This window comes from Paramisgurnus dabryanus, chromosome 1, assembly GCF_030506205.2.
Source record: "Paramisgurnus dabryanus chromosome 1, PD_genome_1.1, whole genome shotgun sequence".
Classification (NCBI taxonomy): Eukaryota; Metazoa; Chordata; class Actinopteri; order Cypriniformes; family Cobitidae; genus Paramisgurnus; species Paramisgurnus dabryanus.
The window spans coordinates 33,824,127-33,840,000 of NC_133337.1; the positions used below are offsets into that span (position 1 = coordinate 33,824,127).

Consider the following 15,874-nt stretch of genomic DNA (forward strand, 5'->3'; position numbering starts at 1 on the left):
CCGTTTAATCACGATCTGACATGAGAAACTCAGCACAGAAAGGACAAAATTCTCTCTTTTATCTTGAATGGTAAGGTTACATGCACAAATGCCAGGTTTGGCTTTAGGTTACATAGTATAAAGTAGCTGCTCCACAAGCACAGTTTTAAAAGAAAAAATAAATCATTTTTGAAAAATGGTGCATGGTACATTGTAAAATTCCTTGTTGAACTTAAATTTTAAGGTTTAATTAATTTGAAATTACAATTAATTTCAACTTTCTTAACTAATGAGCAGTGGCGAGTTGTTCGAGGGTGCATGATGCAAAGCTTTTCAAAACATGTATTTATTTGTGTGCGGCTCATCATGTCAAAATGTCTGTTCGGTGCGTCATGTGAACCAATGCATCATGCGTCATGTCAAAATATGTGCCTGCTGCAGATGCTTCGAAGGGGTTTATGATAAAAGAGATGCTGGGATATCGCTTAATCTCATGTGTAGAGTTTAGTGTTAAGTAAGTATCTTGGGAGTATTTTGTGAAACCGAGCGTCTCTTTGGGGCTGTTTACACTTGGTATTAAGATGTGTTTTCATCAATCGGATCACAAGTGGACGAGAGAGACACATTACGTTTACACCTGGTATTTAAATCCGTCTCTTTCGTCCACTTTCGACCACTTCTGTCCTGAATACTGTGAGGGGACGGTCCGTGAGACAGTGGGCGAGTCTCTCTGCTGTCATTCAAACGCAAGCGGGAGTAATTATGAGTTTATATGGACGCAAACTAATATTATGTCGGAGTCCACTGCTTGTTTAGCAAGTAAACATGCTGCACAGAGTTTTGTACATGTGTATGTTAGAGCTTTCTCTGAATTTTCAGCGCAATTGATGAATAGGATCGCGCAACTTTCACGCTTTCAAAGTAACTACGGAGAACACCCGCAGTAGTTTTATCAATGAAATGCTTAAAATAGCGCTGTTCACCGTATGTTCACGCCAGAAGTAAAAAAAGACGTAAAATTTGTGTTTAATACCTCAGATTAGATAAATGGGCGGAGAGAAGGCGGTCGCGCGTGGCTGTTCGAACACATTCAACCACATTGCGTTCCGCAACTCCAAAGCGATCCGATCGAAAGTGGTTTCGACTACCTCTGGATGTGGTTGAAAGTGGTCGAAAGTGGACGCGTTCAAAACGTTTTGAACACCGTTTACACCTGGCATTAACGTCGTCCACTTGTGATACGATCGACGATTACGCATGTTAATGCCAAGTGTAAACAGCCTCTTTTATCATAAACCCCTTCGAAACATCTGCAGCAGGCACGTAATTTGACAGGACAAGTGATGCACATAGGTTCACATGACGCACCGAACACATATTTTGAATTTGCGCCCCTCGGAAGAGAAGTCACCGGCCACCACTGCTATTGAGAAGTTGCAATAAATAATTTTTTTTTTTATAATTCAACTTATTATTATACTTTAAGTCAAGAAAGTTGAAATTATATAAGTTAAATAGTTAATAAAACTTAAATATTAAGGTGCAACAAGGAATTTTTTGTTGCTAGGGCATAAGTCCGATTTTTTGTTTAAAATTATTTTAAAGATGCGTTTGGTCATAAACATCTAACATAATTTTTGTCAAACGGAGTTACAAAATACTAAGTTTTCCTGAGCTAAGATCACAATGGGAACCTTTCTTGAATTTTTTGTTAATGTAATGACGACTTTTTCTTGATTATGTGTCTCAGACTTACAAAATGATGAATATTACTCTTGTCTATTTAAATATTTTGTATGTATTTTGTATACACATCTACTGAATGAGGCAGCCCAGGTTTTTTCCTTTCCTTTATTTTGTTTTTATGCCTTTTTTGCATGTTATTTGTTATTATAAAACCTTAAAAGTCTAAATAAAATATATAAAAACAGAGCTACATATTGAAATTGGCTTTCAAAACTAAAATTAAATATATAGACCATCTACAGGTTTTATCCCACAAAGCCTGGTCTTAACAATCTGCATCTAATCCACAAGAGCATTAAGCACGTGCCAGCTTAGTTCTGGACCACGCAAAGTTCACTACAGCACTGTCTGTTTAACTGTGCCATGTTTTTAAGGTGGATCTGTTCAAACAAGAGTGTAAGAAATTCAAATCAGGTCATTTAAAACATGTCACTTGATATTTGCAGTACGTGCGTGTGTGGCTCAATTACAGGTTTGCGAAAAGTACGACAACAAGCGTGGTATAATGACAACAGTAGGCACTGGTCAGACAAAAATGATGTGATCCATGTGAGCTAGCCAACATTGGTTCCTCAATTCAAGTGCACTGGCAGTGTCACAATCAAGTGTTAAAAGCCACAATATTTAAAACCCTGCTAGTTAGTAATAACTAAATATCTGTGCATTCATTTTATATACGACTCATATGACCAAACAGCCTTGCCTCAAAAAAACAAAAAGGGGAATGCTTAAACCACATATATATCATCTGCTCTCTATGTAATTCAGCTGACTTCTCACCAGCCTCTGTCTGGCTGTTTGTCTGTGCTTATTTTCTGTAAACACACACAATTGTTTATTGTAATGAAATGTATATTTAAAGAATGATACAATAATATATGTCAGGGTACTCATGAACTCAAGCCAATCAACATATACAGCCTAAAAAATATTACATTTAGTTACCTTGCCTCAAGGATCTCCATATTACCCATCTAAATCACTATCACCTATTCTGCCAACAACCCAATAAAACCAATAACTAGACACATTTACTGGTTTTGATGTCACCATGGGACAATAAAAATATTAAGGTAATCAATACATGCAGCTTTAGCATTATCTGTCCCCTTCAAGAAATGTTATTTTCTTACTAACACACTATTTTATATGACTAGTTTGTTATGGTATTGACCTGGTTCAATACCATTCAATACCATTACACTAAAAGGCTCAGAATTTTGTAACACCTGGGGGTCAAATTACAGTCAAATACACCAAAAAGCAATTTAATACATTAAACAGACTACAAAGTCCTAACATGAAGACTATAATCTAATGTGATTCAAGCGGGGCTCATATGAAATCAGTGCACGTCATCTCGTGTTTATATCCACCACAGCGCTTTATCATCAGTCTACGATACATAAAACAATACAGAAATAATTAATAAACAATCTTACCTGCTAACGCATCGGGTTCGAGGCCCGTTTCGTTGTCTATTCCGCATATAATAAAGTAATGTGCGAAACGGCAGGGCGCTGACCCGGAGCCGCTCATAGTGGCGCTCATCTCGGCTTGAGCTGATCCGCTTTGTCCGCGCCTGTTATTCAGACCCGACTGGCTCCATTACCGGGCGTCACCGGGCAAATTAAATCAACAAAAGCTCAGGTTTATTCACAGAAAATCGCTATTGTTTTGTGTGGCAAGCGTCTGGCAGCGTTCTCTGTTAAGATTGTTTGGTCGGGAGACCGTTTGCTGCGCAGGCTGTGAGTTGGTGAGTGAGCAAACCCGTGCGCGTGCCCTGACGCGCGCTTCAGATGATATCGGCCAATCAAGTGCGCGATGCGCGGGACACCTTTAGGTTTATTTCGCCACAGCTATTTATATTTACAGGGGAGAGATTGTAGCGTATGGATGACTGAAAAACACATCAATAATAAAAATAAGCAAATAAATAAATATTAAGAAATAAATTTAAAAATAAAACAGCAGTACTAGTGCTAGTGCTTACCTGTTTTTATTACTTTTTGCACAATGCAAATATAATTTTCTTGCGGAAATCACAAAACAAAAGCAATTGCATTTCATACAAATAAATAAGCATTTTCACCACTTTTCACCATTTCTTCTCCAAAATTAGGCACTTTGTAGTTTTTCTAATAATATAAGTGATTTAATATGTGATATAAAAAGCATTACAACATATTTAGTAATAATAAATAAATGGATGGGTTTTTATAACAATATTTGTTATATAAGGTTTCCATTTTGTAATAATGACAATTATATATGATAAATTACAACACCGCCCTCTGTCGATTAAGATGTTGTATTGCGACTTTAATTATTTTTGAAAGTTGCTGATACCAATAAATTTAAGTGGAAACTATTGTTCTTCTGGTAAAGTTTGCAAATCTGTTTTATAAATTGCAGATAAAATATAAGAACAAACATGAACCGGAAAAACATCGTCTTTAATCGGATGCAATATGATACAAATAACAGTCAGGCATATAAAAAGCGAAATAATGAAAAGATAATGAAGAAAATATATTTTTCTAAATAAACATATTTAAGACAAGCACAATATAACATTTTTTTTTATAAATCTTATTTGTAAACACGTCTCAGCACGAAACTTTTCACCTGTGACGTGTTTGTTTGCGGGAGGGGCCTCATAGTTTTTTAGCCAGGGGCCCCACAGATACTTTACTAGACAGCATACAATAAAATAATAGTTTTCACATTGTTGCTACTTGTTCCCCAGTATCAATTCAAATAAATAAATGTCTCCACTGCACCCTGTCCACAATTGCTCAGTCAAGGTTATGCCGTAACACGATATGAGTGATGTGACGAATGTTTAAACCACACCTTCATCACAAAGAACAGCCGCAGCGCAACACGCCCGACAGGGAGTAAAACACCTGACACTGTACACCTCCCTGCATCTGAAGAGAGCTCAATGGCGGAGGAAGCAGATTTTATGCGTTCTGTGTTGCCCATTCACAGGTCATTTCTATCGGATGACTCTTCTCTGGCTATACCGAACACGGACAAACTGACATACGCCGATACTCACCGACGAAACCGAGTACAGCAACAAGTGCAGCTCACTCTCTCGCGCAAAAGAAAGAAACCAAAACTGCCAGGTATGCAAAATGATGACTGGTGTTAAAGAAAGAATGTAAAGACAAAAAAGTTTTAGTATTACATGTGTTGTGGTGTTATCGGCATCTGTAAAGTACTGTACAGGATGGGAGTCAGCTCAGTTGTGTGTGGTCAGCTATTACCGGTCCTTTGTTCTCAAGAGGTATGCGTTTATTTGACTGCCTCTGATGAAAAACAATAGAAACCATCACAGTAACTCCAGTGGATTTAATTGCAATAATGAAAACTGAATTGGTTTTAATGGGAACTATAATGGTCTCTGTGGGTCTCTACTGGGAATGTGGTGGGATGTTGGCAGATGAGAACCCCATTAAATCCCAATGGAACAAACCCCAAAACACAACACTACATAAAGGAATTATGTAATGTTTTAATGGTACATAGCGAATGGTATTTGTAATGGAAACTTACTTTCTAGACCTTGTTTTGTTTTTCAGCAAGGGAACCTTTGAAAATATTCAAATATATCATTTGTTTGTGTGTGTAAAACAATATGCAAGGAGGACATTTTAATATCTATTTCCTTGTTTTAATTATAAACACTCTTAATAAAAGGTACAAAAGTCATCACTGGGACAGTACTTTTTAAAGTTTTTAATATGTATAATTTTGGTACAGATATGTACCTTTGAGGAACCAGTATGTACCTCTAAGGTACCATTGAGTACCTTTAACAATATTCACCTTTTAGATACAAAAGTGTACTTTTTGAAAATATACCCCCCAGTGACAACTTTTGTACCTTCTTGTACCTTTTCTGAGATTGTAGGCTATTTACTCAAATTACTTTTTGGTTAATAAATGTTAACTTTCTTCAAACAGATTGAAAGAAAGTAGACTTTATTTTTATAATTTAAACTTATAGCAACTCAAGAAAGTTGAAATTAATTGTAAATTCAAGTTAATAAAACTTAAATATTTAGGATAGCAGGATTAGTAAGATTCATTGAAACTGAGCAATTCCATGCAAATGTCAACCTTACCATAACAAATAGTTTTAACCAAAAGTTTTTAACCATGCTGATAGCTGATAAGTATATATATATTTTTTGTTTGTTTAAAATATCCCTGGTTTAAATATTTCTTTTATTTTTCCATAGATAGGAAAGCGCAGCTTCCAGACTTGTCATGTCCATAAATGTCACATCCATAACATTGTACCTTACCATGAAAAAATCGTTTTTACCAAAAGTTTGTAACCATACTGATATCTCAGAGGTAAATATTTGGTTTTAAAATACCCATTCGAGGTCTCTGTTAAAGGTTTAAGTATTTTTCCATAGAGCGCAGCTTCCAGACTATTCATGTCCATAAAGGAGAAATTATACATCCATAACATTGTTTCTTCCTCATACATGCATACACGAAAAATGTTTTATGTGCTTTAAAGAGCTGTCCCTTCTCCATTTGTTGGGTATTAAGGCCTTTAATTTATGCATTAAATAAACTTTTTTTTGTGTGTCGCATCAATAACACATGCATATTATCTAAAATAGAAAACATAAGTATAAACTGATATTATCTGATGTCTGGAGTCTATTATCAGAGCTTTGGGAAAATATAAACAGATGGTTCAGTATACTGGAAATAAATACATTCTCTGAGAATTTATATTTCAAGTTTTGACTGAAAATGTCACATCCATAATACTGGAAGTGCTCAACTAATTTATCCGGATTTGTGATTGAAATATTTGTATTTTTTTCTTATGCTGTATGTATTGTGATGTGTTTTACAGATTCATCTCTCTCAGAAGGCTTGTCTAGCTGTCACATATCACGAAGTATATCTTTAGGAAACATTCACCTGAAGGTACCATAATTTCTGCAATCCAATGAATGTGTTTTTAATCTCACTGACTTTATTGATTTAATGACACATACACTTTACTTTGCAGCGAACGATCCCGTTGGTCAACCACGATGCTACGCCGCAAACAACAAGACCATTGTTGATTGCCGATCGATCTCAGTGGACGAACCCAGAGCCTTCTCGTTTTCACAGGGGCTTCGGAAGCTTTCGTCACAGAACGAGGGCGGGTATTCGTTGGGGGTCCAATTCGTTTACTCTCCCCTGCTCCACTCCAACCAACCATTTTCATATGACCAAACACTCTATACGTTACACAGAGTCAGAAGTTCTGCGTAATCCGAGGTTGTACGTTTCTGGCCACTCTGTTATGCAATTCCCTAGTAAACCTGTTTATGATGCCAGTTTCGTGGATGATACGGATGACGTGTTTTTACCAAGCACCCCACGTAACGCTGCCCCGGAAGGGTTTGAGAATAACAGAATGGAGCAGCACAGCGTTCGAAGAAACCTCAACATGCAAATGGAGGGGGGTTTGGGTTCTCATGAACAGACAGAGAACGTGTCCTGGCAGAGTCACAAACGGAAGTTGAGCCAGGACATTGTTGCAGGAAGACAACCCTTCCAACACAGCTCCCAAATCAGCACAGTGGAGAAGTCCGGAACTTTTGGAAGGACTGAAAAGCTGGAGGTCAAACAAAATACAATGACAGCTTCAATAAAGTGAGTTACTATTTTATACATCTTGAGCTCGTGAGTCATAAGTTATTGTGTTATTGTCATGTTTTGCCACAGTGATTAATATAGTTCATTATTTATGATTGGCATCATGTGTATAGCAACAAATTAAAGTATTAGTCATTTATTAGTAGGGATTATCAGTCGTATTAAAACTTATACAATATGCAGATGTGGATTAAGAAGAATGTATAATGCACTGTAAACAATAAAGTTAACTCAACTTAAAAAAGTAAGTTTCATGGTTGCCTTAAAATTGAGTTTATTCAATTTAAAAATATTAGTATCCATAAATATGTTGTGTAAATGTTAATATTTTTAAGTTGAATTATTATGTCAACCAGGTAACTTACTTTTTTAAGTTGAACCAACAAATATTTTTTACAGTGCCGTATAAACTGTATACAGGCCTATAGTGCACAGCAAGTTTGTCAGCCTGTCAGACTTAAGATTAATGTCCATTCATAAAAGTATGCTGTGCATTTAGGTGGCACTTCAAACTTGTATTGCTTCGGCGAAATAGAAAAATTTCTGTACACTTATAAAGTGAAAAGTTGGATCAACATTTTTATTACTTCAATTGGTGAGAATTTTAAGTAAAAAAAAAAAAAACTGGTGATACCAGATGAAGTAATATTTTTAGTTCCAGCTTTTCACTTTTTACAATTAACATACAAGTTAGGATGTGTGAATGAATTTTGCTTAACGTATCATAATAATAACTGCTCTTTTGATTAGTAGTTAATGTGTTTGACTAAGTATTCACAGATACAACATTTCTGCGCCTATACCGATATTCAGTTGCTTAGAATGATATATACCGATAGTTTGCCTAAGTATTATGTCATAAAATCCTGGAAGTGCGCAGGCAGCGTACAAACTCCAATTATAATGTGACCAACTGGTGTTTTTAACAATTGTTCGATTTAAAAAACAAATTGGGAAAAATGCTTTTATATGGAGATACCGATTAAATGACGATATATCGGTGCAGCATTAGTTTTAACCACTTCCCGTATTAAGAAATTCAGTTGCTACAAATAGGGATGCACCGATATGGAAATGTTGGCCTATACCGATAACCGATAACTCTTTATATTTGGGGGCGATAACCTATATATATATATATATATATATATATATATATAGGCCGATAAATATTCATTTCACAATAAAAAACTCCCAGACCGCGGACATCTTGTCTTTGCGCTAGACTAGCATACTCTTCTTAAGCCCGCAACACGTGTCATCTTCGTGCTATGTCAGAGAAAGCACCAATCAAAACTCCTCATGGCCAGCATTGAGCAAGTGAAGTGGTTCAACAAACCGAAATAATCCATCATTTATCGGCTTTCATTTATCGGCCTAATTTTGCTATCAGACCGATAACCGATAATATTAAAAATAAGCAGTTATCGGCCGATAACGATATGTCGGCCGATATATCGTGCAACTCTAGCTATAAATTATATTAAAAGTTGAATAAGCTTAAGTTATTTAAACTTTATTTTTATAATTTATAGCAACTCTATAGCCAAACTATCGGCATATATCGGTAGATGTCATTCTAAGCAACTGAATATCGGTATAGGCGCAAAAATGTATCTGTGAATCCTTAGTCAAAAAACATTAACTACTAATCAAAAGAGCAGTTATTATTATGATTAGTTATGCAAAATTCATTCACACATCCTTACTTGTATGTTAATTGTAAAAAGTGAAAAGCTGGAACTGAAAATATTACTTCAACTGGTATCACCAGTTTTTTTTTTTTTTTACTTAAAGGGACACTTCACCCATTTGCATTAATCTTTGTATAGTTAGAACCCCAGTCATGTTTTTGAATGGTCATGGATCATTTCCTCAGTTGCCGCTGAGACAGGAGAAATACAGATTTCAGTGTTGCACTTCCTTCTTTCAATGATGTAAAAATCATCATTTTGCATCATTGAAAGAAGGAAGTGCAGTATCTTTGTTGAGAGGGTGAGACTACAAACACCCCTTTTCTCCGTCAAATAGGCACCAAATTCTAAATGTATGTTACATTTCGACTACAAATATGACACACTTTCAATAAAGATCAATGTTTCTACGGGTGAAATGCTCCTTTAAAATTCTCACCAATTGAAGTAATAAAAAGTTGATCTAAATTTTTATAATTTATAAATCCTCAAGAAAATTGAAATGAATTGTACATTTTAATTTGATTAAACTTAAGTGCAGCAAGGAATTTTTTACAGTGTACAATGCAGTGTCAAAATCTTGGTGATATATCAACAGCCTGGTCCAAAGTGCAGAATACACATCCACCATTGTAATTTTATCATCATTTATCTCCCTCTAACTGCATGTTTTGTGTTTGTTGAAGGTTGGGCAAGCAAAGTGAGCAAGGCACAGAGATGACACTAAAAAGTGCTATAAGTCATCTAGGGGAAGATGATATGGAAGTGCAAATCACTGCAGCTAACTTCATACAGAACCAGTGCTTTAACAAACCAGATGCTAAGAAAAAGGCAAGTCAGATGCCACTGTGCTTCACCCTAAATGCCATTCACGTAGATGATGCATCTCACACGGTACTCAAACTGTAGCCTCAATGGTTGTATTGATAACAAGAGCTTTAGGCAAAGTGAAACGATGAGTCACTGCTTAGTGAGGTGGCACTTGGCACTTTAACTTCATTATTGAAAACAGGTTGCTGAGTAAGAACAATTTGTATGGTTTAATTTTTATTCAGCCACACCTGGTGGGTGAATTTAGAAAATTTACTGGCCATAAGTATTTATAACCAGGCACAAACTGTATTTTGCATTATTTCTATTTAATAAATACACATTTGTTTAGAGATTTTTCAAGTTTTTCCTTTTGTTTTACGTTGCCTCAGAAGCAGAATCATATTTGAATATGTCAGCCTGTGTCTATAGTGACATTGTGCTTTATTTCATTGTTTATATTTTGGTGGCTCAACGTGAGAAAATTTTCCACGTGTTGCCACATCGAGTTTTAGAGAAAAACCTTGAGGCAACCTGGATAAACTAATGATGAAAATGTTTTCACTTGGGTAAAAGTCATTCGAAAGCACACAAGTTATGACAGGTGTATGCTTCTGCAGACAGTTTGTATGTCTTTTTATTTCAAAACCTTTTAATGGGGTAGTAATAAATAAATCAGTTTCATTTAGTGTCAATAAAAGTTTCAGTTTTATTATGTGCATTGGCTCTTGCTGAGTGTTTACTGTACAAAAAAAAAAAAAAATGGGAAAGCAAATGCAATGGTAGGCGTTAAAAGCTGAACAATTTAGTAGCTATCACAACTGAACCTAGCCAAACATTTTTACTTGTCTTTAAGTTTGAAGATGTCCCATTTTCTGTCTTTTCAGCTAAATGTTTTAAAAGGCGTTCCAAAGCTGCTGAAGCTCTTGGAGACTGACGACGAGGAGCTCCAGAGAGCCGCCGCCAGTGCTCTCCGAAACGCCGTTTTCGAAAACAACGAAAACAAGATGGAAATCAAAAACTGCGAAGGGCTTTCTGTGATCTTGGGCCTGCTCAAAAACAACCGGGACATTGAGACTCGAAGGCAGCTCACGGGTAAATTTAAAATCCTAACCTGACTTCGAAAACATCCAGAACCTTTTAAAAGTGAGACCTCTATCATCTCCTCAGGGTTGCTGTGGAATCTTTCATCTCACGACCTGTTGAAAGAGCAGCTCGCAAGAGAAGCGGTCAAACCTCTTACAGACAACGTGCTGGTGCCTTGCTCGGGCATTTGTGAAGGCGAGGATCCCAAACTGGATCTTTTGGCTGATCCTGACATTTTCTACAATGCTACTGGATGCCTGAGGTACTGCCAAAAATATGTAATGTACTGTACCATTTCAACATTTTCTTAGTATAAGCAGCAACTCAGCAACTTATGTATTATTAAAGGTAAACACCACCGTTTTTCAATATTTACTTTGGTCTTACCTTAACTTAGACGAATTAATACATACCTATCTTTGTACACCGCCTCGTGAATGTGTTAGCATTTAGCCTAGCCCCATTCATTCATATGGCTCCAAACAGAGATGAATTAAGAAGCCACCAAACACTTCCATGTTTTCTCTATTTAAAGACTGTTACATGAGTAGTTACACGAGTAAGTATGGTAGCACAAAATAAAATTTTTGTTTGGAGCCATAGGAATGAATGGGGCTAGGCTAACACATTCAAGAAGCGCTGTACAAAGATTTAAAATGCATGCATTGAAAAAAGATAGATATGTATTAATTCATCTAAGTTGAGATAAGAACAGTAAAATATTGGAAAAACAGTGGTGTTTTCCTTTAAAGGAATAGTGTACCCAAAGATGAAAATGTTGTCATTATTTACTCCAAACCCATATGTTGTACAATGCCACTGGAGTTCATTGTCATATTTTTATTACATTTATCTACTGTGGAATGCAAAAGGAGATGTTCATGTGTTTTATGAAAGCCAGAAAAGGTTGGAAACAACTTGAGGATCAGTAAATAGGGAAAGCCTTAATGTATAAATACTAAACAAATAAACGGAAATGTTACATTTTGTTTGATTTTGTGTGGATTGTATAGAAATTTGAGTTCAGCTGGTCCTGATGGACGTGAAGCCATGCGGGACTGTGAGGGGCTTATCGAGTGTCTCATCTATTACATTCGTGGCACCATTGCAGACTACAAACCTGATGATAAGGTAAAGAGCTACTTCACTGAACTTTGTGACATCACATGGATTGTGGATGTATGGATGCATTTACAGTTAATCGAGTGTAAATAACAGATATTGGGTGACACCCTAACATCAGTGGGAAAATTTTAAATTTGTTTCTTATGCATATTATAATATGATTATTTATAGTCTTATTATACATTATTTATAGTCTTGTGATAAATGAGTTTTAATTACAATACCGTTTTAACAAATAATTATTTAAAGGCCGCAGAAAACTGTGTGTGTATCCTGCACAACCTCTCCTATCGGTATGATTGTGGGATGCCTCAAATAGATGGCCCAGATGTTCAGGAGTCCAGACAGAATCTCACAGCACAAACTAATCCTGGCTGTTTTATCATCACAAGTCCAAAATATCCAGAGGTTTGTTATACATACCAAAACAGGTTAAACAATATATGTGACCCTATCTGTGAAAACCCAGCGAAAGTCATTTTTTGGGGATGAGAACATAACATAATCTTGATATCTTTAATAATATCAACTGAGCAAATTGTCAGTCATTGAAATCGATGCAATATGAACAATAAAATTAAACTGATGCTGCAAATCTCATCCCAGACAGCAGTCGACGCTGGGCCAGATCCGCAATGGATCCACACCGGAGCTGCTGACTTGGCGCGGATCTGATGCGGATCTGGCTCAGGGTTGTCTTCTTTTGTCGTCTGGGATTGTTAGAGTATGAAACTTTAAAGTTATATTTTTTCGGCCATTTTTGCCTTTATTTAACAGTGAGTGAGGAGAGGACAGGAAAGTACAGGGAGGAGAGAGGGGTATAGGATCGGCAAATCACCACCAGCCGGCGATTGAACTCGGGTCGCCGAAAGTGCGAAAGCACCACATGTCGGAGCACTACCCAATAGACCATCGGCTCCGACAGATTATGAGACTTTAGCCTGGATTTTACAGATAGGGTCACATGTCATTCATTCATATATAGAATAATGATGATTTATAGCCTGCATGGTGATTTTGTTGAATTATTTCAGATTCATGATGCTGAATAATTATTAACTCTGTTTCAAATTCAATATGATTCATTGTTCTTTGCCAACTATGTACATTTTGGTGCTGCCGAATAAGTGCTGATGTCATATGTTGTATTAAATTGCATTATGGCTCACCTGACTCACAGGAAACAGAGACCGATTATCCTTTATTGGAAGAGAATGCCAATCCTGAAGGTGCAGAGTGGCTCTGGAGCGCAATCACCGTTCGCATGTACCTCTCACTTATTGCCGTCAGTGCTAACCAAAACACAAAAGTGGCATCCATCTCAACTCTGCAGAACCTCACTGCTTGTTCTGGAGAGGTACGGTCTGAATGATTTTCTCTGCATGCACATTTATGCATCCAAAGCAAAGTACAGTGGATTCAAAGGATGTGCATTTTCTGGTGCAGTTGTCGAGAAAATAGTAAGTTTTCTTTGTATTTCCATTAGATGTCCCAGGCCATCGCACATTTCATTGTGCGAAAAGAGGGAGGCCTTCTTCACGTGAAAAAGATGCTGCAAGAAGAAGAAAAGGAAGAAATCAGAATATCAGTGTCGTTGGTTAAAAACATCTCTCGCTACAGAGAACTGCATAGAGACATCGGTGAGCCTTTATTAACTTCAGTTCTTACAGTTCTTCAAGAACTTCGCGTTTATTTAAAGGGACACTCCACTTTTTTGAAAATACGCTTATTTTCCAGCTCCCCTAGAGTGAAACATTTGATTTTTACAGTTTTGGAATCCATTCAGCTGATCTCCGGGTCTGGCGTTACCACTTATAGTATAGCTTAGCACAATCTATTGAATCTGATTAGACCATTTAGCATCGCACTCAAAAATAACCAATGAGTTTTGATATTTTTCCTATTTAAAACTTGACCTTTTTTGTAGTTGCATCGTGTACTAAGATCGACGGAAAATTAAAAGTTGCGATTTTCTAGGCAGATATAGCTAGGAACTATACTCTCATTCTGGCGTAATAATCTGGCGCACGGATATTATGCAGCGCCTGAAAGTAGTCCCCTCCTATTGAAAGTTACTAATGGGACTATTTTCGGCTGCTGCGTAATATCATTGCGGAGATTATCTGAATGGATTCCAAAAAAGGTAAAAATCAAATGTTTAACTCTAGGGGAGCTGTAAAATGAGCATATTTTCAAAAAAAGTGGAGTGTCCCTTTAATGCTGATTTTGCTTTGTCTACAGTGAATCTGGTGCTACCAGAGCTGGTTACCATACTACCCAACTCTGACAGTGACTCGGAGTGCCCTATAGATGTCACAGTCACAATCTGTCAAATCCTTATCAACCTGAGCCATGTGTCCATACAGAACACCTGTGCAATTGTAAACCAAGGAGCATTACCCAAGATTATGAGCATCAGCACTAAAAACAATGGGTACTTCATCTTTAGGAAAAAATTAAGTTTATACCTCTTCTTCTTTTATAAAACATTGATCCATTATAATTCTCTACTTAAAACAGATTTGGGCCCACACGGGCAGGCAAGGCAGCCTGTATTTTACTGCACACCCTGTGGAAGCATACTGACCTGCGCAGCAGTTATAAGAAGGTATACTAAATTTGCATCATACAGTGTAGCATTTTATTTTGCCAAGTAAATATTTGAGACTAATTTTTTGATACAATAAACAAATGGGAATGTACCTGCAGTTATGCTTATGTGGATGATGGAGGTTGCAATTGAGTTTCCATTATGTATTGTATACTTATTGTCATCTTTTTTATAAATCTGGCAGGCTGGTTACAGGAAAAGCGATTTTATAAATAGCAAGACAGTGAAGGCTGTGAATTCTGCACGGGAATAAAAGGACCAAGAACTGCATCGCAAGGGATTTTCATTGCATTTTCATCTGTTTCCTTTTTAAAAACTGGTGCTAAGTAACAGCATTAATATGTGTGAATTTTTTATCCTTATTTAATATTTTTTTTATTAAATGTATAATGTATTAAGGATGTAAGTAAGTAAATGCTCATAAGTCTGTTAACTGTACACATCTTTTAAAATTTATTTATTACCTTTCTTTTAATTTTTTACTGCATTTGGTTTGTTAAAATAGCAATAAAACACATTCTTACATAAGCTATATATTTTTGTACAGTTTTTCACTTCTTTGTTTTCAGTAAAGCAGCTTCATTGACTTGGTAGTGAAATATTTTTAATGTGTGTGTGTGTGTGTGTGTGTGTGTGTGTGTGTGTGTGTGTGTGTTTGTTTAGTTACCATGGTGCTGTTTCTGTACAGCCAGTACTTATGCATGCGCAAACATGGCTTGTAAAAACATAAAAATTTATAAAAATGTCGAAAGAAGTCGCCCCTAATTACGTATTTATGCACTGTTGTAATCTTCATTTGCATGTAATGTGAGAAGTGCGTTAAAGGTCGTGTTACAGTACGGAAATAAGTTTGAGCCTTTGAATAAAAACAAATCATCATAATCCAGTGGGAGGGATCAAGCGACATCTAGAAATACTTCGTTTCACATTGCCGACAATAAAAACATTCATTTCTAATTGAAAATCTAAAATGCATTAGTCGGCTATAAATGTATTTTGCTTATAAAAATAACCGTTTACTTGTAAAAGCGAACGTAAAAGGTTTTTAATGTACCTTGACGTCACGTCCGTAAACAAAGAAGCTCATGCGAACTGGACTGAACCATTATGTTACCAGGGGTGCGCGTTACTCCTG

The 15,874-nt window shown here is 36.4% G+C and overlaps 2 protein-coding genes across 10 annotated transcripts in view; one reads left to right on the plus strand and one right to left on the minus strand.

The window, feature by feature from the left end:
* Nucleotides 1–3,504, minus strand: part of dennd5b (DENN/MADD domain containing 5B) — a 47,210-nt gene extending 43,706 nt beyond the window's left edge. For 5 of the 9 annotated variants that reach the window (XM_065284858.2, XM_065284855.2, XM_065284853.2 and 2 more), the window contains exon 1: nucleotides 3,168–3,504. In XM_065284858.2, the coding sequence (XP_065140930.2) occupies nucleotides 3,168–3,276 (109 nt within the window). In that variant the 5' untranslated portion in view covers nucleotides 3,277–3,504. The remainder of the gene's footprint in view (nucleotides 1–3,167) is intronic. The other 4 variants (XM_065284857.2, XM_065284856.2, XM_065284854.2 and 1 more) reach the window with 1 other exon arrangement.
* Nucleotides 3,505–4,551: 1,047 nt separating this feature from the next.
* Nucleotides 4,552–15,273, plus strand: LOC135749958 (plakophilin-2). Its single transcript, XM_073814694.1, is given in 14 exon segments — nucleotides 4,552–4,604; nucleotides 4,606–4,859; nucleotides 6,617–6,690; nucleotides 6,776–7,410; nucleotides 9,794–9,938; nucleotides 10,805–11,012; nucleotides 11,088–11,265; nucleotides 12,017–12,134; nucleotides 12,378–12,536; nucleotides 13,309–13,485; nucleotides 13,615–13,768; nucleotides 14,370–14,562; nucleotides 14,649–14,736; nucleotides 14,924–15,273. Coding segments are annotated over 14 exon segments (2,490 nt in total). The 5' UTR covers nucleotides 4,552–4,566; the 3' UTR covers nucleotides 14,993–15,273.
* Nucleotides 15,274–15,874: the final 601 nt, after the last annotated feature.